Consider the following 25,421-nt stretch of genomic DNA (forward strand, 5'->3'; position numbering starts at 1 on the left):
TCACTCAGTCGTCGCAGTACTAGATATGGCCCAAAGTATCTCCTCAGGAGCTTTTCAGAGAGTCCTCGTTTCCGTATGGGCGTCCAAACCCATACTCTGTCGCCGGTCTGGTAAACGACTGTTCTGCGGCGAGAATTGTAGCGGCTCGCATCGTACTCTTGTTGCTGGATTCGCAGGCGTGCTAGTTGCCTTGCTTCTTCCGCTCGTTCTGTAAACATCTCGGCGTCCGGTTCGATGTCGTCCCATTCGTGCGCTAGCATCGCATCTAACATGGTTCGTACTTCCCTTCCATGAATTAGGCTGAACGGGGTCATCTGGGTTGTTTCTTGCTTGGCAGTGTTGTATGCAAACGTGATATATGGCAAGATTTCGTCCCAATTTTTGTGTTCGACGTCTACGTACATTGAAAGCATGTCTTCAATTGTTTTGTTCAGACGCTCTGTAAGCCCGTTCGTTTGCGGGTGGTAGGCGGTGGTCTTGCGATGGGTTGTTCCACTCAGCATGAGGACTTGTTCCAAAAGGGCTGCCGTAAATGCGGTTCCTCTGTCTGTGATTACGACGCTTGGTGCACCATGCCGCAGGACAACGTTCTCGATGAAAAATTGTGCCACCTCCGCTGCTGTACCTCTCTGGATAGCCTTTGTCTCAGCATAACGGGTAAGGTAATTAGTCGCGACAATAACCCAGCGGTTCCCAGCAGTAGAAGTAGGAAGTGGGCCCAAAATATCCATGCCAATCTGGTCGAATGGTGTTCTTGGGACCTGCACGGGCTGCAGAAGGCCAGCTGGTTTAGTCGGCGGTCACTTCCGTCGCTGGCAGTCGAGGCAAGTACGAACATGGTGTTTTACGGCTACGGTCAGTCTTGGCCAGAAGTAGCGCTGCCGTACTCTGGCCAACGTTCTTGTGTAACCTAAGTGGCCTGAAGTCACCTCGTTGTGGCATGCTTCGAGTACTTCGGAGCGAAGGGCTGCTGGGATGACGAGCAAATACGCAGATCCTGTCGAAGAGAAGTTTCTTTTGTATAGTACTCCACTCCGTAAGCAAAATGATGACAGCGCTCTTATGAAAACAGTTGGTGCCTTCTGAGATCTTCCCTCCAGGTAATTAATTAGGGCATGTAACTCAGGGTCGCCACGTTGTTGCTGTGCAATAGCGGTTGAGTCAAGCACGCCGAGAAATGCTGTTTCCTCCTCATCGGATAGAGTTGCTGATTCAATGGGTGAGCGGGATAGACAGTCGGCATCCATGTGGCGCTTTCCTGACTTGTGTACGACAGTCATGTCGTACTCCTGCAGCCTGAGACTCCAACGCGCTAATCTCCCGGTAGGATCTTTAAGGTTTGTCAACCAACACAGTGAGTGGTGGTCGCTGATGACTTTGAAAGGGCGGCCGTATAAATACGGACGAAATTTTGTGACCGCCCATACCACGGCGAGGCATTCCTTCTCAGTCGTGGAGTAATTAGTCTCGGCGCGTCTTAGTGTTCGGCTTGCATAGGCGATTACTCTTTCTGTGTCCTCTTGCAGCTGCACAAGCACAGCTCCCAAACGAATATTGCTGGCATCCGTGTGTAGCATCGTTGGGGCTTTCTCATCAAAGTGGGCAAGCACTGGAGGCGTCTGTAGTCGCTGGCGGAGGTTCTTAAAAGCAGCTTCCTCTTCGTTGCTCCATTGGAAAGCAACGTCTTCTCTCGTGAGGCGGGTCAACGGTGATGCGATGCGTGCGAAGTCCGCGATGAATCGCCTATAATATGCACATAGTCCGAGGAATCGTCGGACAGCCTTCTTATCAGTCGGCACCAGGAACTGTGCAACAGCTGCGATCTTTTCAGGATCAGGACGAACGCCTGCGTGACTGACAACGTGGCCAAGAAATTGCAGCTCTTCATAGGAAAAGTGGCATTTTTCAGGCTTCAACGTCAAGCCCGCAGACCGTATGGCTTGTAAAACCGCCTCAAGTCTTTTAAGGTGCTGGTCAAATGTTGCGGCAAAAACTACGACATCATCAAGGTAGACCAAGCAGGTTTTCCACTTCAACCCAGAAAGTACGGTATCCATAAGTCTTTGAAAAGTAGCAGGCGCTGAACATAAACCAAAGGGCAAGACTTTAAATTCATATAAGCCATCTGGTGTCACAAAAGCAGTCTTCTCGCGGTCTCTTGGGTCTACCTCGATTTGCCAATACCCACTCCTCAAGTCCATCTATGAAAAGTAACGAGCATGTCGAAGTCTGTCGAGAGAGTCATCTATACGAGGAAGTGGATACACATCTCTCTTTGTCACCTGATTGAGTTTTCGGTAATCTACACAGAAGCGCAGGCTGCCATCTTTTTTTTTAACGAGGACTACAGGTGACGCCCAGGGGCTTTTTGAGGGCTGAATGACGTCGTCTTCTAGCATTTTGTCGACTTGCTCTTGTATCACTTCGCGTTCTCTTGCAGCCACGCGATAGGGGTTTTGGTGAATTGGTCTCGCCATGTCCTCGGTAATTATCCGATGCTTGGTTAGAGGTGTGCGGCCAACTCTTGATGTTGTCGAAAAGCAGTCTCTGAATTCGGCCAGTAGCTCAAGAAGCCTCTTTCGCTCGTTCTTAGGCAAAGTAGTGCTAACGTCAAGAACTGGTGTCGAATCAAGTTTTGGCGCCTCGTCGACTACTGCCAAGCAGCCTTCTGCGTCTGTGATATCGTTGAAGTAAGCGACGGCCATGTCTTTTGGAAGGTGCCGGCGCTCATCACTAAAATTTGTCAGAAGCAAGTGCGTGCGTCCATCGGCGATACTGACAATACCTCTTGCGACGGAAATTCCGTGTGTGAAGAGGAGCGAGGTTATTCGGTCTGCTACTCCTTCGCCGTCAAACTGGACAGCGGCTGCCACAGAAACAAGCGTGCATGACCGTGGAGGGAGAACCACATCGTCATCATTTAGACGCAATTGGTTTGGTCACGCTTGTGTACAATCAGGTGTGCCCGAACTGTTGCGGATTGTAATCAAACTGTCTGGGATATTGATGACGGCGCCGTACTCTCGTAAGAAGTCCATACCAATAATTAGATCCTTGCAGCATGCGGCGAGAACGACGAACGACGCAACAAAAGAAGAACCTCCTATGTCAATTCTCGCTGTGCATCTCCCAGAGGGCATCAATAACTGACCACCTGCCATCCTTATTTGAGGGCCTGTCCACGGTGTCTTCACTTTCTTGAGGCGCATGGCGAGGTCCTGACTGATGATAGAAAAGTCGGCACCGGTGCCGATTAAGGCTGTTACTTTCTGGCCGTAAAGAAAAACACTCAGGTCAGCGGTCACAATGTCGTCGCTCTCACGTCTTGTCGGATTTAAAGCGTCGTGTAATGGGGGCTTTTCGTCGTCATCTTCGTGGCCTGCAACCTTACCCCCGGAGGTCGCCGCCCTCAGTTTCCCCGTCGCGGGCTGGGTGAGCTTCTTGCGGTCCGCGGAGGTACGTCGGTGTGACGAAGGTGAATGAGCGGGAGAAGGAGAGCGGGATTGCCGTCCCAAACCTGGCTGGCGGGTAGGTATTGCCTCCTCGTCAGAAGTACGGTATTCGTAAAAGTGAGAACGGGCTCCATGGAAAGAGGCGTCCTCCCGGCGTGGTGTGTATTCTTCGTTCGCACGTCGATCGTCAGACCATGTTCGAAGCGGGCGGAACGAATCATTGCGGTGCCAGCAATGACGGGCAATATGACCTGCACCTCCGCAGTTAAAGCATAGTGGACGTCGATCGATTGTGCGCCATGCGTCTGTTCTTCGGAGCGGTGGACGTCTGAGCCTCCCTTCTTGCGACGATGTCCATGGTGCTGCTGTGGACGCCTGGTGGTACGTCGGTTGGCTTGGCGGTCGGCTCAGGGTCTGCTCTTGCCGCGGTGACCAAGGGGCCGTCGGCACTGGGTGATATGGCGGCGATGTACCAGATGGTGAACGTCGCAGAGCATCGGCATAGCTCATGGGGCGGTGCTCGTCACCAGGACCAGCGGTAGAAAAGGCGTGGCGGATTTCGTCGCGTACCAGTTCAGCGACGGACGCAACGGGGGTTTGAGCAACTGGATTCCAGAACTTTTGAAGTTCTTCGCGAACTATCTCCCTATGAGGTCTCGCAGGGAGCTTTGATCCTCAGGTATGGCGGCAGCATTGATTGGGCGCTGCTAGACATTCGATGATACTGCCTGCATCGTTGATGGAGCGCCCGCTCGATAGCCGTAGCCTCCTTGATGAAGTCAACTACGGTACTTGGAGGGTGGCGCAGTAGCCCGGCGAAAAGTTGCTCCTTAACGCCGCGCATGAGGTAGCTCAACTTCCTATCTTCACTCATGTTCGGGTCAGCTCGACGAAAAAGACGAGTCATATCTTCAGCAAACATAGTAACGCTTTCGTTGGGTTTTTGAACCCGTAGCTCCAACAGCTGCTGCGCACGGTCGCGTCGATCGATATTGGTGAACGTATCGACAAGCTGTTGTCGGAAGTTGCCCCAAGTTAACAGACTGGCTTCTCTGTTCTCATACCAAGTTTTCGCACCGCCGTCAAGGTAGAAATAGGCGCGCGAGAGCTTTTCTTGTTCAGGCCACAGATTAATCTTGGCGACACGCTCGTAGTGCTCAAGCCAGTCGTCCACGTCCTCATGGGCGCCGCCACTAAAGTGATAGGGAACCAGCGGTTGAAAGATGGTTACCTGTGAAGGCTGTGTTGGCGGGGGGCCTTGGGGCGCCGGTTGCGGACTGGCGTTGGCCATTTGGAGAGGTAGTCGGCACTTGCGAGGTTCCGTAGAAGGCGTGAACTCTGGAGCGAGGCCTATCAGCCGCCGACTGAACCGGTGCACGGGAGTTGCAATGGGTGACAATACGTCCGAGCTAGATGAACGGCTTCCAGTGGGAGTATGGAGCATTAGGTAGGGCTGCGTCCCAGCACTTCCACCAGTGTCGCGGTGCAGCGCGAACCAAGGGCAGATGAACGTTGACAGAGCGACTCTCAGCAGCCGAACAGCAAGATCGCCTTCTTTATCTTCAATCAGCCAGAGCTCCACTACCTGGTGTCCGCCAAATCCCCTTATTGTCGTTTTGGTCCACCAGTACACACGCGTCAATATCATTATGTTTATTTTCCAACGATCGTGCATTCAGATGAAGGTAGGCTAAGCAGTTTTTATTTCATAGTGTTCTTAGGTTTGCTGGTGCAATAGCCGTCTTGGCACATAAAGAAAACAAGATTTATGCATATGATTGCAAAAAAGCAGCATGCTGAAAAGTTTATCATGGCTCTTCGCTATTGTTTGTCATGAGCTGTACGTCATCAGGATGAAAGAGCCGGAGCGCAGGGGAGTTGTCGTCTTGACGGGCGAAAACTTTGCCGTCCTTAGTCCACAGGTGCTTCCACCCCAGTTGCCTTTTGTTCGCTGATGCAGTGCCAAGTATCTGCTTGTTTTTTCAGGTGAGATGCTCGTTTATGTGCACGGCATTTGCTTTCGTTTGCCCCAGCGCAGCTGTCCTGATTCGCATTTTCTTTGCTTTCGTAAGGAGAGCATTTCGCCTTTCTCACCTCACAAAGCGTACAACGATGTTTTTTACATTTTCTTTTGCGGTTGGCACTTGATGGCAAATGTCAATGTCAGTTTCGGTCACATGCTCACCGACAAACTCGGCCAACTTCATCATGGCTTCAAGTGGCTCACAGTCTGCTGGGACGCCCTTCATTTCAATGTTGTTTGTTCGAGAATAGCGCTCGAATTTCTCGATTCTCTGGGTTAGCCTGCGGTTTTCCTGTTGCAGAGCTTGATTACTAGTCTTAAGTGACTTAATTTCTTTAATTAGTTCTTTCACATCTTTATGAATTTCAACCACTGTATCACAGCCTCGCCGCGGTGGTCTAGTGGCTAAGGTACTCTGCTGCTGACCCGCAGGTCGCGAAATCGAATCCCGGCTGCGGCGGCTGCATTTCCGATGAAGGCGGAAATGTTGTAGGCCCGTGCGCTCAGATTTGGGTGCACATTAAAGAACCCCAGGTGGTCGAAATTTCCGGAGTCCTCCACTACGGCGTCTCTTATAATCATAGGATGGTTTTGGGATGTTAAACCCCACAAATCAATCAATCAAAGCCACTGTATCACAGGTACTACTGCAGTACTCAACGCTTTTCTTTGCTCTGAATTCATCAAGATCCTCCTTTCTGAAGCTTATCAGGTCTTATCGTGAAGTGTCGTGGTCCTCTATATCCTCACGTTTTCCTTTCGCGGGAGGCAGTTTCAAACAAAATAACCGAAAGTGGGATCGAAAAAGAAAACAAGTAACTCGCACACATACATGGAGAAAGATCAGTCTCTGGTCTACAATAGCTGTGTTCGGCAGCAGTGCAAGATACAAGAAAAAAAAACAAAAAAAAACTGGTGGGTAACCAGGTACAAAAAGGTTTAGCTTACCTGCAAAGAGCAAGAAAAATCAATGCTTGTGTCCTCGTCGCACCGCTGCCTAACTAAACGTTTCTGGTAGTTGCAGGGTGTTTTTTAAAGTTGATCTAGGGGAATGGATGCAGTTGCATGCGCAGTAAGTAGGAAGGCGGCAGGTCCAGCTGATAGCAGTCGGCGACGTCGATTTCGAGCTTGGTATATTGGAAAAACGCCCCTTGCCAGGGCAGTCTTATCCAGCGCAGAAAACAAGCTTGCGATGCACCTTCCAGCCACCGCACTGCCAAGCTGCAAAGAGCAGGAAAGATCAATGCTTGTGCCCGCGTCGCACCGCTGCCGAACTCCAAATAAACTAAACAGTCTAAAAAGTGCTACCAACACCTCCACTGACAAAATATTCCTTTTCGTGTGGTAAGCAACACCCATTTGCTCACAAATGAAATAAACTATGTTCGCAATAAACTAGTGCCATTTTACTGAAGCGTGGTACAGCACGTTGAACCAATCATCTCTGGCTAGTTGTGTGTATCATGTCACTTGCTCGGCTCTCGCTGTCGTATGCCAGGCCATTTGCAGTTCAGTGTATGCATGTGTTTCTACATTCATGCTTGCTTCACTCCGGATCGTGCTCAAGTGCAGTAAGTAGCCTGTTCGTTTAACACAACGAAGGCACATTCTGCAAGCAACAAGAGCAAGCAGCCTTGCATGACGCGGTGGTAGCAAACTTGCGAAAAGCTGCATGACACGCTTGTATCGCCGTCACTCTATACATGCGCAGTCAAGCAGATACCTGAAAATGACTGTGATAAGGTTGTCAGCGATGAGTTAAAATGGCACATTCATTGCCACAGGCCACCTCGCCTTCGCTCTTTTGATGATTATTCATATAGGTATGTTGCCACCTTTTTGGGAATCTTTTTAAATTTTGATCGTAAAGTGATTTTGTCTTCGTTTTAAACAGGGCTGTTTAAAAACACACCAAGTATGTTAGGCAAAAAAGTACAAATAATCACAATTTGTTTACAAAAATTACCCAAAATATGCCCACCACGCAAAAAGTGATAAGTAGTACTGATGCTGTGACGTACCTGCCAAATCTTCTGGATTGTTTGGAAGACTGTGTCCATTGGGTAAAAATTCGGATGTTCCGCACACTTTTCCTCATCGCGGCAGGTCCTGTGAACCAAAGCCATCGAATGAAGGCCGATAACAGCGTACTCGAAGCATCTGAAGGATGTGTGCAGCCAGTGCATGCACTGTCAGAACTGTGGTTGTCGTTTGCCACAACCGCAGTAGACGAAGCCGCTGTCACTCTTGACACGATCATTTATAACAATGACCTAACTGACATAACTTTGAAAGTGCACACGCGTCCCACCTCGACCAGTCAAAGGGATGTTGCTTTCCACAAACGCTTCGTATAAAACCGTGGCAGATTCGATCAAAATAGCCAAAAACGACTTCGTTTTCAAGGCACGATCACAGCCAGCGCACGCGGATGGAAAATGTATCTATCATTTCCCGCAACCACTGTGGTCACAGTGATGAGATTATACATAGCGACTACTAGCCAAGGGCTCGCGGCTAATGCAGCAGTAAATTAAAGATAATAAGGACGTAAAAAGGCTAAAAGCATTTTGGCGTTCCTGTCCAAAGAATCTAGCTACGTTCCTGTCAGTCTGTGTACTATGGCTGTGCTTCAGCATTCAGTTTTCTGTTGGCCTCAAGCAAAGCCTTGAGCTGCGCTTTCCCGGCAGCCAGCTGTGTCATCCCGTCCATTCACGTGTTTCCCAGGAAGACATATGCGAGTTCTTTTGACAGAAATAACTTTGCTAGTTGTTTTGGTGGCTCGATATTTCGGGAGATTCGAATATTTGCGCACCCCCTGTGAGGCTCTCATCTTCTACTGTAGTTGGAAAACTTTACCCTCATGTGTTTGCGGCCACTCCAAGCTATTATAAGACTGCAACCCTTGTGTTTACGGACCCCTTCCCCCGCTGCAGAAATCTCCTAGATTGAAATGCTTGAACTTGGCAGGTATGCTATTGCACAAAGAAAAATGGCTTGGCAGCAATATAGCTGTACAGTAACGCTGTGCAATAAACTAGATTTTTTGGGCTGTTATCATTAGTTAATGTACTATGGCCAAAAATTAAAAAAACAACGCAGTTTCAGATGGTTGCAATACAGTCCAAACTTTAGAGCATAAAAGTTGTCAGCAGTTCTCAATTATCCTAGTTCATTGCGTAGATTAATGTTTCATAAAGAAGCATGTTAATTTTTTTTGGCATTGAGAGCACAGCATGAATACAATCAAACCTACTTATAACGATCCCAGACATAACAATCTATCAGTTGTAACGACCACATTTTGGTGCACTTACGATATTCCTATGCAACCCTTTGAAACTGTGTGCACATACAGCGAATATTTTTAAAGCCTCTACTTTTACAATGAACATGAACACTTCTGACATGGCCGCGGTAAAAGTATGGTGCATATGAAGTGAAAAAGAAAGTTAAAAAGAATTCGGCCAATCCCACATACCTGGGAATCAACGTTATGCGAAGCACGTGGAGGGAAGGTGACGTGTTGCAATTTTCTATTCAGAGACACGCCATAAAATGACGCTAATTTATGTACAAATGTTGCATGCACAGACATATGTTGAAGAGTTGCAGATGTTTATATAACCAGTTGTTTGCACTTGCACAACGATAACTGTAGCATGCGTATTAGCAATGCCAAACGCTGATATGAAGTGCTGATGCTGGCGAGGATGTTGGCCCTGTACACTGATACATATATCAACTTCAGCGCATGGCAACTAACCACATTTGACGTTGACCCGACGTGACGGCTACTTCAAAGGATTACCTATGTGATGTTCATAAAATTGGGTTGGCAGCACTGCAGCTACTATTGATGTTTCACGAAGATTAGCGTCTATTTGAAAAATAGTTCCGAGACATGGCGCAGCTCTGTGGTAAGATGCTTCGCTGCCACTCATAATGCTTGGGTTTGATTTCAGCTGGGACTCTGACATTTATTCTTTGCATTCGTCGGGTCGGCGCTACCGATGTGGAGTATTTCCTAACGCTCACGCGTTAAAATTGCCCATGCGTGTTCTCGTCGTTCCTGGGTAGATACTAAGTGTCAATCACCTGTGGCACATACCCGCCTAGCAGCAGCACATACCCACATGCGCGTCATGTTCGTCAAACCATCTTACCCTCCCATGCTAATTTACTTTTAAGGGGGTGCCCACGGAGCACCCAAACGTAAGCGATTGGACCGACCGACCGACCGACCGACCGACCGACCGACCGACCGACCGACCGACCGGCCGGCCGGCCGGGTTTTTACAGTAACTGTGGACCTCCCTGAAACCGAAACTGATATTTTATGAAAACAAAACCTATATTTTCATTAGTAAAACAAACTTAAGTTTACGTTCAAGTTCGCGGGAGTCATTAGGTTAGTTAGTTAGTAGGGAAATGTGCTAAAGCCTAATAAGATTGAGCTATGGTAATCACGGCCAATTTTTATTCCAAATTGTGCTAATTGCAATGTGGGGGCACAGAAAGTCACACTGTGTTTACACTGCACCGATGTGTTGTAATCACGTTAAAGATCCCATTGTCTACTCCCACACTATTCAGCGACATCAAAACATTCTAAAGCCTAAAGAAGCAAACAAGAAATAGGTACCTTCAACAATGACAGCTAGTGTCATAATGCGTAGGCGATAAAAAAAAGTTGGCCGCTAATATCCAGTAAGATTCATTAAGAGGTTTGTCACATCAAGATTTGACTCCAATCTTGATGGGCTTATTTTGCGAGCACTATAAACAAGTCTAAAACCAATTAACTCATAGACGCCATTTTTTATTCAAATAATGAAGGCTATGCTTTTGTTCACTGTATTTGAAAGTATGTTATGCATATTGCTGCACCACTCTTGTGGCTAATCTTGTGGTCAATCCCGGCTAAGCTGCATTAAATGTCAACATGGCATTTTCACGATAGCTCAGCCATCTCCGAGCTCACTTTGCGATGCATCATAGATCCCGCTGTGGCAGCGTAACAGCAGGGTTTCCTATACATTGGATCTTATGGGGGCTATTGTGGGTCTGGTGAGAACGACACAACAGCCAAGGAAAGGCAGCAGTGAAGAACGCAACTGCAGGGTTCTACTGTATTAGTATTTTACTAAACTTGTCGTTGGTTGTGGTCTTTTTTTTGTTAAGTGTTGTCACTCTTCTCATGTATGCTATAGTGTGGCGACACATTCTTTTAATGAAATCCAATATTTTTTTATACTCTGCTCCTTATTCTTCAGGTACATTGAATCCACCAAACCGATCCAGCCCGACACCTAACCAAAGCCCTGCTCCACCTTCATCGCTTTCAACCCAAAGCTATGCGCAGCATTCAGCACATGGACAACAGGGTAAGCACTTCTTTTATGTGCTTACAGCATGACCAATGTGCCACTAGGGGCTCTGTATGACCTTTCATGCTTAGTGAAAAAAAGTGGTAAGCAAATGCAACTGTCAACAGTTCAGCCAAATCTTAAAGCTGTGCACGACAAAGAGAGTTTACAACCGTAGCGCGAAGTAACCACTTTCTTAAGCACCCTCTTTTCATACAGAGGCCAGTCCTCACTTCAAGCTGCTTACAACTGTTGTATGGCATCGTACAGCATATTGATGGTGTTTGCCTATAGCTGACATAAACCGTGTACAGTGTTTGGACCATATGTGCTTTTAGCTATAAAGTGCCATCGCGTGCTGGTCGCATTCTCTATAATGTGCTATAGTGATACTTTAGCAACACGAGTGGGTACTGGAATATCTAGGGGACATAGTGATACTACAATGAAACAATGAGTTGGTTTAGATTGATCAGTTCTACTGGGAACATTAACATTGTTAATTTTTCCATCACAAATTCATTATAAGAAAAAAGAATCAAGGTCAAAGAACCACTTCTAATTTCGTGCCGAATTATGCACGAGTGACATCAAGAATTTCAAGGTGTATTTGTCATGTTTTGCTGACAGTGGCTCGACGATATTTCCCAAAGCTTTCCCCATGTTGAGTCTATAGGGAACCAGCGCTGGTGTTTCCACGACTATCCTGGCGGTGAGACCACACACTTATCGGCTGCGCCCGCAGACGAGATTGGCGGCTGCTAGAGGCGGTGTGTGCACACATCACCGCAATAAAATCAAAGAGCGCTGGTGGTACTGCTGTGATTCAAGTGCAACAATATATAAAAAGAGTGAGGTAGTAGAAAGAGGAGGCGGCGTTGCAACCAAGCAGTCAGGCGAGCAAAATTTTGCTTTCGCTCTCCTGTGTAGTGCTGTCGGGCTCATTTCTAAACCGAATATGCGTGTCTGCTATATTTATTTAATAGAGAAGACAGCCACCATGGGAAACCAGGTCCAAATAGTCGAGTTTAACCAGCGTTTTGCCCGAAATAAAAGGAGCGTATTATGCAACATACTACATGTGTAAACTTCTTTTTTTATCTGGCCCGCTGAGCGTTGAGTTGTGCACTTTAGGACTAACAAAGTTTCCATGCATCCATCCATCTGACCACCACCATCAAACTCCATTTTATGCCACCGCATGAAGTGAATGATACGATAGGCAGGTTTCGATTTTTACTTTTTGTTTAGTTCAACACACAGTTTCAGTTTTTCTGCTTGTCTGTGTCGGCCTAAAATGAAGCTGTCTGTTCAACATCCCTAATAGCTACGCTTTCATGTACCAAACAAGATATTATTTCGAGGTACACTGTAGTGGGCATATCAAGATTGTAACCGCTTGGTGTTCTCCAATGCGCACATATATATTTGTTCACGGGTGTTCTTTTTATATTTCACCTTCATCGAAGGCGGCCGCCGTGTTCGCTAATCTATCCCACGCCCTCAAGAATTGCAGCGCAACACTACTCGTGTTATGCTGCCATGGTGGTTTGCTTCATCAACGTCCCCGTGCTTACATACCACGAACAGGGCGTACAAATGATGCCAGAAAAAAAATTTACGCAGCTACCACTTACTCTGCTTTTGTTCTTGTTTTGTTTTACTGTAGATGTTGGCAGCATGCTATCGTCGCAGCATGGACTTATGGAGGGGGCATGTCAGCCAGCACTAGCATTAGCCCAAAACCCAACAGCAACCTATAAATGAGGACGAGGGAGCTGCCATCAGGGCACAGCACTGTCTCTTCGATACTATATGCATAGATGCCGTCCGCTTTGCAGGGCTTCTCTCCGTTTTTTAGTGTTTTTTTTGTGAGAGTAGCCTTTGGACAAGTTATTTTTTGAAACCACAGTGCAGTATTACTAGTGCAATGGCTTTTCGAACTGTGTTCCAAAATGGAGCACGGCAGCGGCACATGCACATGCTCTCTGATTAGTACACTGCGGCCGGTCGTCTGGGCACGAGCAGCTGAGTTGTGTCACGACTCTCCACCAGGTGCTCTTTTTTGGCGCGCCACCTATCCAGCGCTGGTCTCCCATAGGCCCATCAGCAGGCATTGTGCTTCATTTTACCCATTAGGACTAGTACACACTGTCAAAAATTTGACTGCATGGCATTTGGTGCAGAAATTTCCTAGGGGGCGTCACCACCTGCATTCTGTTTTCGCGTATTTTCACTTACCAAGCATCCTCTCGCGGGGAGTGCAATGATTTTGGAACTCTGAGAGGGTAATTTACTAATTACAGAAAAATCATTTTTCTCTTTAGTGTCTTTTTGATGATGCATGTTTCATAATTCATGTTCCTTTGTCATGCTTCACCATGTACCAGTGAGCATCCACATTGACACAAAAGAAACGAAAACACTGAAGGTGGGGAGAAACTTCATTCAGCCGAAAATTTTAATTTTGAGATTATGCAACCTGATAGAAAATTGGTTTATCTTTCAGAAAATTTATCACACCGGGATACTGGTGGTTTTGAAAATTAATATTGGTCCTTTATCTTCAACACATTGATAGGAAATGGCAGTGTACCTTTTTGTGATTTCTGAATTTTTATCAAAACATTTTCGGAGGTTTGTGTACCTTTATCGTGGAGCTGCAGGGCATAAGCAAGCAAAAATTCTCACGTGTTACATAACTGGAAGTATGACCAGTAGCCTAGGTGCATTTAATTTTTTCATTATAAAAAAAACATTTATGAGTGGCATTTGTCATGTGGCAACAAATGTAAAGAAAACATCACAGATCTAGTGTTACCTGTAAGCTCATAGTTGTAGTTCCATGTCTCTAAAGTGTTCATTGCTATTGTCGAATTTCCATTACAGTTGAACCCCTTTGTAAGAGACCCTGATATAAGACGAATGGGTATAAAAGACATCAGTGTGCATACAGTAAAACACTGGTTGATAAGAAAATGTGTCACGAACTTACCTTAGGAACGCTTGCATCGGATGGAATTGAGAGAGAAATGCGAGAAAGACGGGCTTATGGCAAAACAATCACACTTTATCACACCAAACAAAACAGCAAACAGTATTTTGACACTTAGAATCCACTCTCGAAAACGAAATAAATATGTACACAATAACCGGCTATTGGGCACGAGGGGCCCCCCCTGTATTTTTCTCTATGGTATATACCGCACGAAATAAGTCGACCACATCTGCCTGTCCCCCCCCCCATCAATTCAATCAAGGTGGAGCTCCCTTCGAAAAAAGTTTCTGCCTATGCCCCTGCCATCCGTAACTTCAGCTCACATGGTTTCTTGCTTATACATCTATAGAATGGGCCCACAGCCACTGGCACTTCTCAATGTTGTTTTGATGATTGATTGATTATTTGTGGGGTTTAACGTCCCAAAACCACTATTTGATTATGAGAGACGCCGTATTGGAGGGCTCCGGAAATTTTGACCACCTGGGGATCTTTAACGTGCTCCCAAATTTGAGTACACGGGCCTACAACATTTCCGCCTCCAAATGTTGTTTTGATGTACAGGCGGAAACGCGGCCAGCCTCGAATACTGATTCACCTTCTAATAGCTACCGTGAAGTGTCACACAGCTTTTGAATGAAGCCGAAAAAAGATGGACACTGGCATTTTTATTAAAACATGAAATCACCGCTTAGATCACGTTACATAAGACGTACTTCGCGGCATGCCCATTCAAGGGTGCAAAATGACACGTCTGGCGCGCAGTGCATTTGCTATGGTAATCTGGCCCGGTTGGGATTGCATTATTTATCATGATATACCTCTTTGGAAAAGTAGAACTGAGCCACTAATTCATAATTTCCATCCATGTGTGTCTCAATGGCGATCTAATGAGCACCATGGGACAACGGTACAAAATTTCCGCAATAAATATTAGGATCTTGCCGCAGAGAAACTTTTCCTCGTGTGAAATTTCACCTAATTAAAACTATGAATCTGGCTTTTGCATGTGTGTGACTCGCATTTTCTCACAATCATAACAGAAAGGTGAAGGAAGGGGGTTCGTCCTATGTAAGGCTGACACAGAAGCCTAGCTAATAGTCCAGCCGCACACAGTCGTACCGTGCACAATTAACATCCCTTTTCCGTAGCTCAAGTCATCGCAGCTACATGGGTTCGGGCGAATAAGCCATCATGCTAGGCCAACAAACAACACTGTATTGCTATATTAGCAATAACGCGTAAATGTCGCGTAGAAGGACTTCCGCTCTAGGCAGATAACGAAGGGTAGACGTTTGCACCTCAGTCGTTGACATCCTTGGCTCATAGGGAGTTCCAAGGGTCGTCCTTCCTGCTGGGTCGCCGGTGCCAAAGAGAACGTCCGGCTGTCAGCACGCTTGTTTTCTCCACTGCCCCGGTTTCCCTCTCTCTGATGAGAGTTCATTTCTTCGCTGAGAGAAGAGAAACCTGTTCCGTGAGCTAGAAAAGGTGGATCGCATGCCCCGGCCAGGGGTGCCCCGTCCCTTCGAAAGAGGCATCATTGACTCGTTTCTCAAAGGAACAAACATGTCCTCGTAACTAGTCTGTTGTGCTGTCGTAAAAGGGAAAGGGTGGCTGGGTGCTCGTGCTTCCCCACATGCTTCTCCTCCTTAAGAAGGCCCCCGAACGACAGAGACCAAAACATGAAAATAATTTGTTATTCATCATCGATAAAGGCTAGGACGGTGGGTCCCAATCAGCGCCTTCCTGCGGTTGGCCCTCTGCCTTGAGTGTCGCCGGTGCCCCCACTCGTCGCCACTGCATCCAAAGTAGCCACCACTTCTGCCATGCCCACTTGCATCTTGACCAGTCATTGCCATCGTTGTCACCTCCACTGCTGTTACTGCCGCTGTGGATCCGGCGCCGGTGGCACTCTGGTCTAAACCGCGCCCTATTGACCCCCACCATTCAGGTCGTTGGTGGCGACTGAGGGTGGCCATTTGATGACGGGTCTCATTCAGCAGTGGTCTCAGCACCAGGTCACAGCTTTCCCCCGGTCTGGCGGGCTAGGGAGTTTCATCTTTGGCATGCCCCGCCATGGCCTCGAGGTAGCAGAGGCCATAAGGGTGCCTGGACAACCTTGGGTCGGCCAGGTAGGCTCGTCCTTGTGACAGTGGCTCCGAGTCAGCTAGCTCTCCCGGCTGGGCTGGCGGTCGGTCACCCAGGCGCCTCTTGCATAAAGGTCTGGTGGTGAGGGCGATAGCGTAGGTTGGAAGTGGCGTTGCTTGGTTGGGTGGGACCACGACCATGGAGGGTGTTGGGGTGAACCGGTGGAAAAAGCGGTCTTCTTTTTGAGCTGTTCCAGCGGCGCCTCTTTTCCTTTCGACAATCCATCTGCTCGGTAAAAGTCGACATGGAAAAAAGGAAAAGTTAACACTTGCACATGTGTTGCGCGCGAACCCTTGCACCTCACGTTGAACATATCAAACGCGGCCTGCCGTGCAGAGTTGCCTCCGCCTGTTACGCAGGAAGTAACGCGGTTCTAGGCTCTTCACTCGGTGTCGAGCCTTCTCACACACTGCCTGTGGCCTGGAGGGGGACTGGCCGTAGTTCTTGTGCTCCTTTCCTGACACATAGCGTTTCAAGTTAACCCCTCTGTAACACCCTCTGGGTCTTGAGGGTATACTAATAAATAAATACATAAATAAATACGTGCATCGGTCCGCCTCTCTGTTTGCCTTTCATGTTCGTGAGCCGATAAACGAGCACGAAAACTTTCACTCGCACTCCGCACAGCCTGGACCATTTCGGTGCCAGCGAGGCTGCAAACTGTTTGCTAGCATCGCTGAGAACAGGATAGTGCTGCAGCATTAATTAGATCGCCCACTTCGTAGTGTACTTTCCGATGCGTGCGGTTGTACTGTGCCTTCTGCTGTGCCCTAGCAGTGCTAAGATTATGCCGGGCTTTGTGTGAAACTTCCGCTAGCTTCTCGCGCAGCTGCGTTGCGTATTCAGCACGTGCTGATGTCGCCACTGGCATTCCACTGCGATCCGCGAGGACGGTCTCTATCGGATTCGGCAGTTCTCTCCTCAGGTTCAAAGAAGGCGCATACCCATCGATCGGTTCATGGTTGATTGCAATGCATAACCGATCACTGTAAGGTAGGTATCCCAGTCCCCATGTCTTTCAGAGAATGTAACAAGCATGTGCTTGATGTTGCGAGTGACTCGCTCCGTGGGGTTCGACTGAGCATGGTAGGTGGTTGTTTTCTTGTGCTTAATGCCCAACGCGGCGCACGTGTCAACGAACACCTTTGCTGTGAAATAAGACTCGTCTGTAATGAACAGCTGGGGCAACCCGAACTTGGGGAAAACCTCCATCAACTTCTCTAAGACCACTCGAGTCGTCAGCTTCATAAGGGGGAAAAGTTCTACCCATTTAGTGAAGTGATCCCTGATCACCAGCGAGAACTTGTTTCTGCTAGGAGTTGTGGGGCATGGGCCCATCACGTCACATGCCGCGATTGGCCAGGGAGTCTGGCTGTTAATCGGTTGACAGCCCCTACGTGGTTCACGTTTTTGCCTTGAACTAACGTTTGCTCCGCTGTTTCCGTTAGCGCGAGTGCCTCTCTCTCGGTTCGTTCTGGGGTAGTCGTGATTTGCCTTGTGTCGGACTGAAGCACGCAATAGTGCGTCGGTCGCAGCATTGTTCTTACCCTTGCGGTAGTGAACGGTGAAGTCGTAACACTGCACTAGCAATGCTCAACGCACCAGGCAGCCATTTGGTTCGTTCAAGCGCCTCAACCACAAGAGCGCCATGTGGTCAAACTCAATCACAAATGCAACTTCGTCGATGTAAAAGCCAAATTTACGCAGAGCAAAGACTATCGCAAGACACTTTTTTTTTTCGGTTACCGAGTAGCTCCTCTCTGCCGGCGTCAACTAATGGCTCGTGAAACCAATCAGTCGGAGGGCACCTACATGCTCCTAAAACATAATTTCTACTAAGCCCAGGTCGCTTGCATCTGTGTGAATCACGAACTCCCTGTTCAAATCGGGTAGCTGCAGCTTAGCCGTGTTAGCCAGCAACTTCGTGAGGTGACGCAGTGCGGCCTCTTGCTCTTGGCTCCAAGCCCAAAGCTTGCCATTTCTCAAGAGCTTCGTCAAAGGCGCCTGCACTGCCGCGCAATCTGGAATTAATTGGCGATGAAAGTTTACCATCCCAAGAAAGTGCCTCAGCTCACCGATATTGTTTGGCGATGATAGCTGAGTATCGCTTCAAGCTTATCCTTATCCAGCAAAATGCGACCCTCCTCAAGCGTAAATCCTTATGTTATTCGGGTCAGCGCTATCTGAGCTTTGTTCGGGTTCAGAGTAATGCCCGCACACCTCAGCCTTTCTTATAATGTCTCTCAAGTGGCACAAGTGCTCCTCGAATGTTTTCTAGTAAAGCACTATGTTGTCTAGATATGCGCGTGCATGCTGCTACTTTGCATCTCCCAAAACACGGTCCATTAGCCTCTGATATGTAGCGGGAGTTTCCACCAAGCGGAAGGACATTCTCCTGAATTGGAAAAGTCCTCTGTGGCATATAAATGCCGATTTCTCTTTGTCCTGCTCGTCCATCTCGACCTGAAAATATTTACGGCTAGCATCGGAGCGTAGTGAAGTACTTCGCCTCGCCTAGATTGGATACTAACGGTGAAATAGGGGGAAGAGGATATACGTACATTTCCCAAATTACGCATTTGCTCTTGACCCAGTGTGCGGTCGCATTCGCGGGCTGTATGCCCTGGCACGCCATACTGATAGCAAGGGCCGCGAAAACTACGTCGGCTCGATTGTAAGTCGCCTCAATCTGGTGGTCCTCGCTCCGGGTTGCTGCACTCGTTAAGCCTCGTGTCGACCACGCGCTCCTGCTGTGGAATGTCACGTGTGGGTGTGGCGTGAGCTATATGGAGTGCGTAAACGTAGAGGTCCAAAGTGCGGTCTGACGGCTCCCAACTGCGTGGTACGGGCTCATCAGTGAACGATGTTGACGCGTTACCCCTAAACGTTTCTGAAGCTACTGCGCCGCCATTCCACGTGCAGCGAGGCTTGATTGACTGCTCTGTGGGCAAAGGTGGGCGATACACTCGCGCTGCGAGGATGTGTTTGTATGCGTTTCGTCTTGGTGTCAAGCTATTCTAGGTCTGCGAGCTTGCATCCCCCGAAGTGTGCCGCGAAAATCGGGTGCGCTTGTCCCATAACGCGCTCGACTTTTTTGGCATTGGTGGTGTGAGGGTTAGCGAGACAAAACAGTTCGTCCATTGCCCATACATACTCCAGCAAGGATTCGTCCGGATGCTGGGTGCGTAGCTCCAACTCCTTCCGCAAACGCCACTCATAATAGGTGGATAGCAAAATCGGGGCTCACGCAAAGGATTGTGGACTATGGCGCTAGTCTGCATCGACTTCCGATTTGAAATGCCTTGCCGCGTAACGGGCATTCTTGCCGCTGCTGTTGCTTCCTGCGAGTTCAATCTAGCACTCCTGGAGGCCTTTTCTAACAAATTGCTGCAAAATACATTGGAATGCTATGCAGCTTAGATGAATAACAAATGCAGTCACTACGAGATAGCTTTAATAGTACATGCGGTCATTCATTCAAGCAGCACGCACACACCTCCGGGCACATGCATACTGTTTTGCAGCAAGGGGTGTTTTCACGCATGTTTTCTGGCATACGTAGATTTTTCTATGCATAACAGCATCACGACACATCCGTTCATTTGTTTTCATGTTGCTCACTCATAGAATAATTTTACTTGTGTGCTGTAAAAGTATCATCTCTGGTTCGATATAGTGAATCGCAACAGTATAAACTGTTTCTTATTTTTAAAATCAAATCTGCTTGCATTTTTGTGGCTTTTGTTTACGCCTCTCAACCTGCCTTTAAGTGTCGTTCACTCACACACACAATCAACTTGTTTCAATACATGCTCAACATACACTTTGTGGGGGTGCTACACCCCCTGTAAAGTTGTTTGCACGACATGTTGCACATGTCTTTGCGCTGCGGGGCACGTGTCTACTGTGTGTGTTCACTTCAAGAGCCTGGCGTGCTCTCCATATTGAGACCCCACAACTTCTAAAACATAGATAGCCTTTAAGGATACGAGTCTGAGTGTACAACAGAGCCTATCGGCACTTGACGCTTACTAGCCTGACGTAATAAAGACGTCATACCATGCAACTCGTTTTTTTAAAAGAGACTTGGATTGTTTTACGTCTTGCGATACCTTTAACTGAGAAGTCTTTTGTGCCATGGGCTTTCTACGTGCTAAGCTGTTCCCATAAGTTTGACAGACAGTAGGAGATACAGAATATGCTATGTAATTATACGGTATCGGCATGCATGCTTGATTGGGCATAGTATGGATACTTATGTTGTCAATGTACGTTGACATTTGGAAGCATGTGTTCACATATGTGAGTGATTTTGAGGTGGCCCCAATTTGTGATCAAAAATAATAAATCGAAATGATTCTGCAAAACATTACTGCGTGTTTCAAAGTATATAAACGTGCAGGAAATCCACCTCTTATCATTCCACTTCTCGCTTTCCCGTTTCCACTTCTCGCTTCGTTCTCTGAAATGTGCGAAATACTGTCTATTCTTTCACAAAAAGAGTTCAAGAGCACAATCGCTGGACAAACGGCAACAAGTGCGTCGCAGGATTGCATGTTTCTTCCCCCGACTATACCACGCCGCAGGCACCTTGAAGCGGCGAAGGGATTGGTCTCAAACTGGAGGTGCCCATAGCAGACGACGCGGCGTTTTGCTATCCACCTATTAGCCGAAAGAAATTTGCCGCGGAAGCTGTCGAGGAACCCCTCTGCCCATGCGGGCGCGATGTCCGTTTAGTCGGAACCATCGAGCCGCCTGCTCCGTGAGCTACCGGGACCACGCACTTGAAAAAGCAGCGTCAGAAAGCCCCGTTGCCTGCCGATAGTGAAGCAATCGGTGGAGATGCTCGTTGGCGCTCTTGCAGTCGTAGTAGCCAGTGTAGGTAGGGATGTCCACTTTGACGCATGGTCGCACATTCTACGCAGGGCTCACGCTGTTCTGAAGGGAGCTCGCCAGACTTTGCATAACTGACAGCGCATTCTGCAAGAGTACCGCGCTCGGGGGCAAACTGTGGCCTGAAGACTCACCTACAGTTGCAGCACCTCTCTGTTCGCGTTGTGAGATGAAGGTGCGCCCGGCATGGCACTCTCCGTCGTAGGCCTAGTCTCTGCTAACGGGGTCTCTGCAACCTCCTCCTGGTCGTCCCGCGTGAAACGACCAAAATCTACGCTGTCAGAAAGTCTGAACAATGCCCCCCCCCCCCCCCCCCCCGCATTAGCCAAAGGATCGCCACTCTGAAACGCGACATCAAACAACTTGGACAAATCTTGTAATTCCGTGTCCTCTGTTTGGAAGAGCGTCGGTGGTCGCTCGTGTCCACAAAACTAGCCACGTTGCCAAACTCGTTATGTTGGGGCCTGTCCTATGTACGGCTGACACACAAGCATAGCTAATGGTCTAGCCGCACACGGCAATACCGTGCACGATTAACGTCTTCTTTCCGTAGCTCGAGTCATGGCAGCTACATGGGTTCAGGTGATTAAGTCAACAGGCTAGGTCAACAAACAACACTTTATTGCTACGTTAGCAATAACGTGTAAATGTAACGCAGAGGGATTTCCGCTCTAGGCAGATAATAAAGGGTAGATGCTTAAACCTCGGTCGTTGACGTCTTTGGCTCTCAAGGAGTTCTGTGGGTCGTCCCTCCTGCTAGGTCGCCAGTGCCAAAGAGAGCGTCCGACCGTCGGCACGCTCGTTTCATCCATTTCCCGGTTTCCCTCTCCCTGATGAGAGTTCGTTCCTTCGCTGAGGGAGGGAAAACCCGTTCCGTTAACCAGCAAATGGAAATCGCACGTGCGGGCTGCAAGGTGCTCCATTTCTTCACAAGAGGCTTTATTGACTCGTTTCTTAAAGGGACAGACATGTCCTCGCAACTAGAATGTCACGCTGCCGTAAAAGGGAAAGGGTGGCTGGGTGCATGTGCTCCCCCACAAAAGTTGCGGTTGGATGCAGCTGTAATGTATGCTGTGCCACTTCCTACAAAGTGGGGTATCTGATTGCGCTGAGCTTCGTAAAGCTGTGTGTGCTAAAGAAAAATGCAAATTTGCGCATGCTTGTCGTGTCAATCGCAACCAGTCTTTTGATGTAAACCTACAATGAATGAAGTGGCGTGGTTGTGTACATTTTTTTCAGCAAAAATAACTCTCTTTGCCGCAAGCACGCGGTAATACCCATTTGATGCTTCAATTTGGCACGGAATGAGTCATTACCTTTTACAAAAGCAGCACATTCGGCCCCCTTGGTATTCATGTATATTGCCATATTAGACGACGCTTGCAGTCAGGCATCATGAGAACCAAATATTTTCTGGAGCAGTTATTTAGCGCTTTGTACAGTCAGTTAAGAAGCTGTAGCAGAATTTTATTCTTTCCTGGAGTAAAGTACAACAAGAATTTAAAAAAAAAGGAGACAGGAAAGCGTTCGCGAGCTGCGCATGAGAGGACTGGCGGAGCAATCGAACCTCGTATGTCACAGGGATGCGACACATGGTGGCATCATGGTATGTCCTTGCGCCCAATACAGCGATACTGTAACTAGCTTCAATCCTAGACAAGTTGAGTCCTAAGCCTTAAATTGTCTCTTGCCAAAATGGCATCTCGGTGGCTGCTCTCATGCACTCTCGCAAAAATCGAACATTCTTACTGTTCACATGTCACCCTCGGAGCTACGATGAATTGGTACCGCCTCGCTGTCATTGTCGTCTGCACACGTCCGCTTGACGATCCACTCGTCCGCATTGCCGGTGTCTCTTTCCTTCTCTCAATTTTCAACCTCGCTAGGCCCCGCTCTCCAAGGACTCCCCCGCTGACACGTCCTCTCGGCTGACTGGTATCTGCTGCTTCCTCCTTAATGCGATGTGGCGAAGCTGCTAGCCCACCAGGAACTGCTAGGCAGGATGCGGCAAGTCCGGGCAGCCTCGCCCGGAACCATCTCGGAGGTCGACGGCCACTTTCCGAGCTATTCGTGCCGACATCTTCAGAACAGGGCGGTCATGCTGCTCTCGTTGTGGTAGCGATGCTCATTTCCCATGTCTTTGCAGCTCAGCGTCCCAACACACAGCGCCAGCTCATCCTCTGGGATGATTCCTCCTGGCCCGGGTCGCTTTATCCAACCAATCTCTTGTGGCTGGTGCGCGTGCACTCGGGTGACTCTCCTATTCTCGTGCACCGTCGCCGCGATTCCACGTTCGGCACGCACCTCGTGCCTCTTTTTTGCTCATGACAAAATGCATACGAGGTACCCCGCTTAAAAGACATCTTATCTAAAAAAAAAAGACAAGAATTGCTGCCCATAGTATGCCTCTTATAAAGGAGTTTAACTGCATATACCATATTTTCTCGCATAATGAACCCACCTTTTTTTTTTTTTTTTAAAGGAAATTTGATGCCAATTGGGGCGGAGGGTACAGCGAAAACATTGCGTGACGGCTTTGCTTGTTCCAGCCCGTAAAATGCACGACGAATCTTTTTTGTAGCCTGAAGCTCTTTTTGTTTCTTTCCGTAACAAAAGCGCACGGATCGACGCCGAAGTGTCGTCCAGCTGTCAGTTCAAATGCTCCAGCGCATGCTGTTTGTAACGAGCCCAATGCTCCAGCGCATGCTGTTTGTAACGGGCCGTGTAGCTAGCGTACCGGCCGAATGCACCCTGCGCAGCAGGTGTCCCAACTAAGTTAGCAAGGATAAACCCGACAACAAAAACACAACGTCGGATGGCGGCACACAAACTTTGCGGGTGCGCAGCGCGCCATCGGCACGATGGGTGCAGTTGTGCTTTGCATGGCCTCCGAGATAGCGAGCATACGGCGGGTTTCTACGCTGCGTGCACGTCATTTTGGAGGCCACGTGCTTTGTTTTTGTGCCGATGTGCTTGTGTGGAGCTATCAGCAGAGTTTTCTCCTGCATTTAACACATGGTGCTTGACTTCCACATTTTGATTGCCATCGATCGTGCTCGCGCTACTGAACTAGCAACTCTGTAGCATGGTTGCAAAACTATGTTTTGACTTTCATTGCGTAGTTATTTTGTGATATAATGGCTTGATTTAACGCTTTGATAGTCAATGGCACTGGCTATCATACCGAAAAAAAAAAATGAACGGATACAACAATTTTTTCTTTTTTTTTTTCAAAGACCAAGGATGGGAGTGGGTTCATTATGCGAGTAAATACGGTACATCCCCTGGTTTTGCGATGACTTGCATTTTATGACGAATCCGCTTGGCTCCTGCAAAATCTCTATAGAAATAATGTATTAAAAACCTTGGCTATACGACGCAATCTTACGCCGATCCCACATCTTACGATAACATTCCGATTCCACCAGAAAGAAAAAGTCGCTGATACTTCAATTGAACGCCGACAAAATATTTATGGGTGCGAAATGTGAACTTGAGTTTTCCTAGGTTGGACGATTAGAAAACAAGAGTGAGACAGTATGTCTTCTTAGAATGGAAATTTTATTCTCCTGGTTTTTATGCACTTCTCCATACGCCTTGTTCCCGTGCGTTTTCAGGGTTATTACCTATCCACAAAGAGTAGCTTGAGCAGGTTGAAAAACTTATCTCTGAGATTCTCATATTTTCATCATTTCTGTTCGTGAAAATTTTTCTGATCCACATGCAGCTGATCTATTGCTTTTTTGACACTCGCAGTCACAGGCTTGAGCACGTAAAAGGTTGTGATGCAGCTATATTCACTGTGAAGATTACAGTTGACGTCCGATTTTTGGACGCCTGAAATTCCGAACTTGCTTGATTTCCCGGACTTATCTGTGGCACCATTAAGTTCCCTATAAAGTCAATATATTAAAAAATGCAGTTGATCCCCTTTTTAGGAATTGGTATAGCATGAAAATGAAACATGTCCTCACAGAGGTAGTTGGGCATTCATTATGCACTGTTTCGCCACAAGCGTGAAGGAATGAATGCTGCAGTAACATTTGCAAAGTCACGTGAAGAACGGCAAGCAGCCCTAAATTGTAGTGCATATCTCAAGCAGAAAGCATGCACGAAAGGAGCATACACAAGACGAGTGCGGACAAACAACTGTCACAGCTCAACACTCAAAGCATGTTGCTCAAACAAAAAGAAATATGTACGAAATGAACCCACAAGCACGCCTGGACGAGCACAAGCAATGGTCACAATTCTTACTTCTTCGTGTGTGAGTAGTGCACTCGTTTTGTAAACGCAACCGTACAAGAAGTACAGAGCACCCAAATTCCAAGATAAGTGCGTGCGTGAGCAAGCCACCACGCTAGATAACATCTACAGTCGAACACCGTTATATCGAACCCACATGTATAGAATTTTTGGGTATATCGAACGTGCAAGTTATTCCCTTGAAATTCCTTTGTAAAAGTATAGAAATTCACATGTTTATATCGAACGGTATTTTTACTCGCTTTTGGATATATCGAGTAGTCGCGCGAGCT

General features: G+C 47.7%; 1 protein-coding gene across 2 annotated transcripts in view; it reads left to right on the plus strand.

Moving 5' to 3' along the window:
• The window catches only part of LOC119176386 (uncharacterized), a 147,058-nt gene that overhangs the window by 87,242 nt on the left and 34,395 nt on the right, over positions 1–25,421 (plus strand). For both annotated transcript variants that reach the window (XM_037427642.2, XM_075877568.1), the window contains exon 9: positions 10,752–10,862. In XM_037427642.2, the coding sequence (XP_037283539.2) occupies positions 10,752–10,862 (111 nt within the window). The remainder of the gene's footprint in view (positions 1–10,751; positions 10,863–25,421) is intronic.

The sequence above is a fragment of the Rhipicephalus microplus genome, chromosome X, assembly GCF_043290135.1.
Source record: "Rhipicephalus microplus isolate Deutch F79 chromosome X, USDA_Rmic, whole genome shotgun sequence".
NCBI lineage: Eukaryota > Metazoa > Arthropoda > Arachnida > Ixodida > Ixodidae > Rhipicephalus > Rhipicephalus microplus.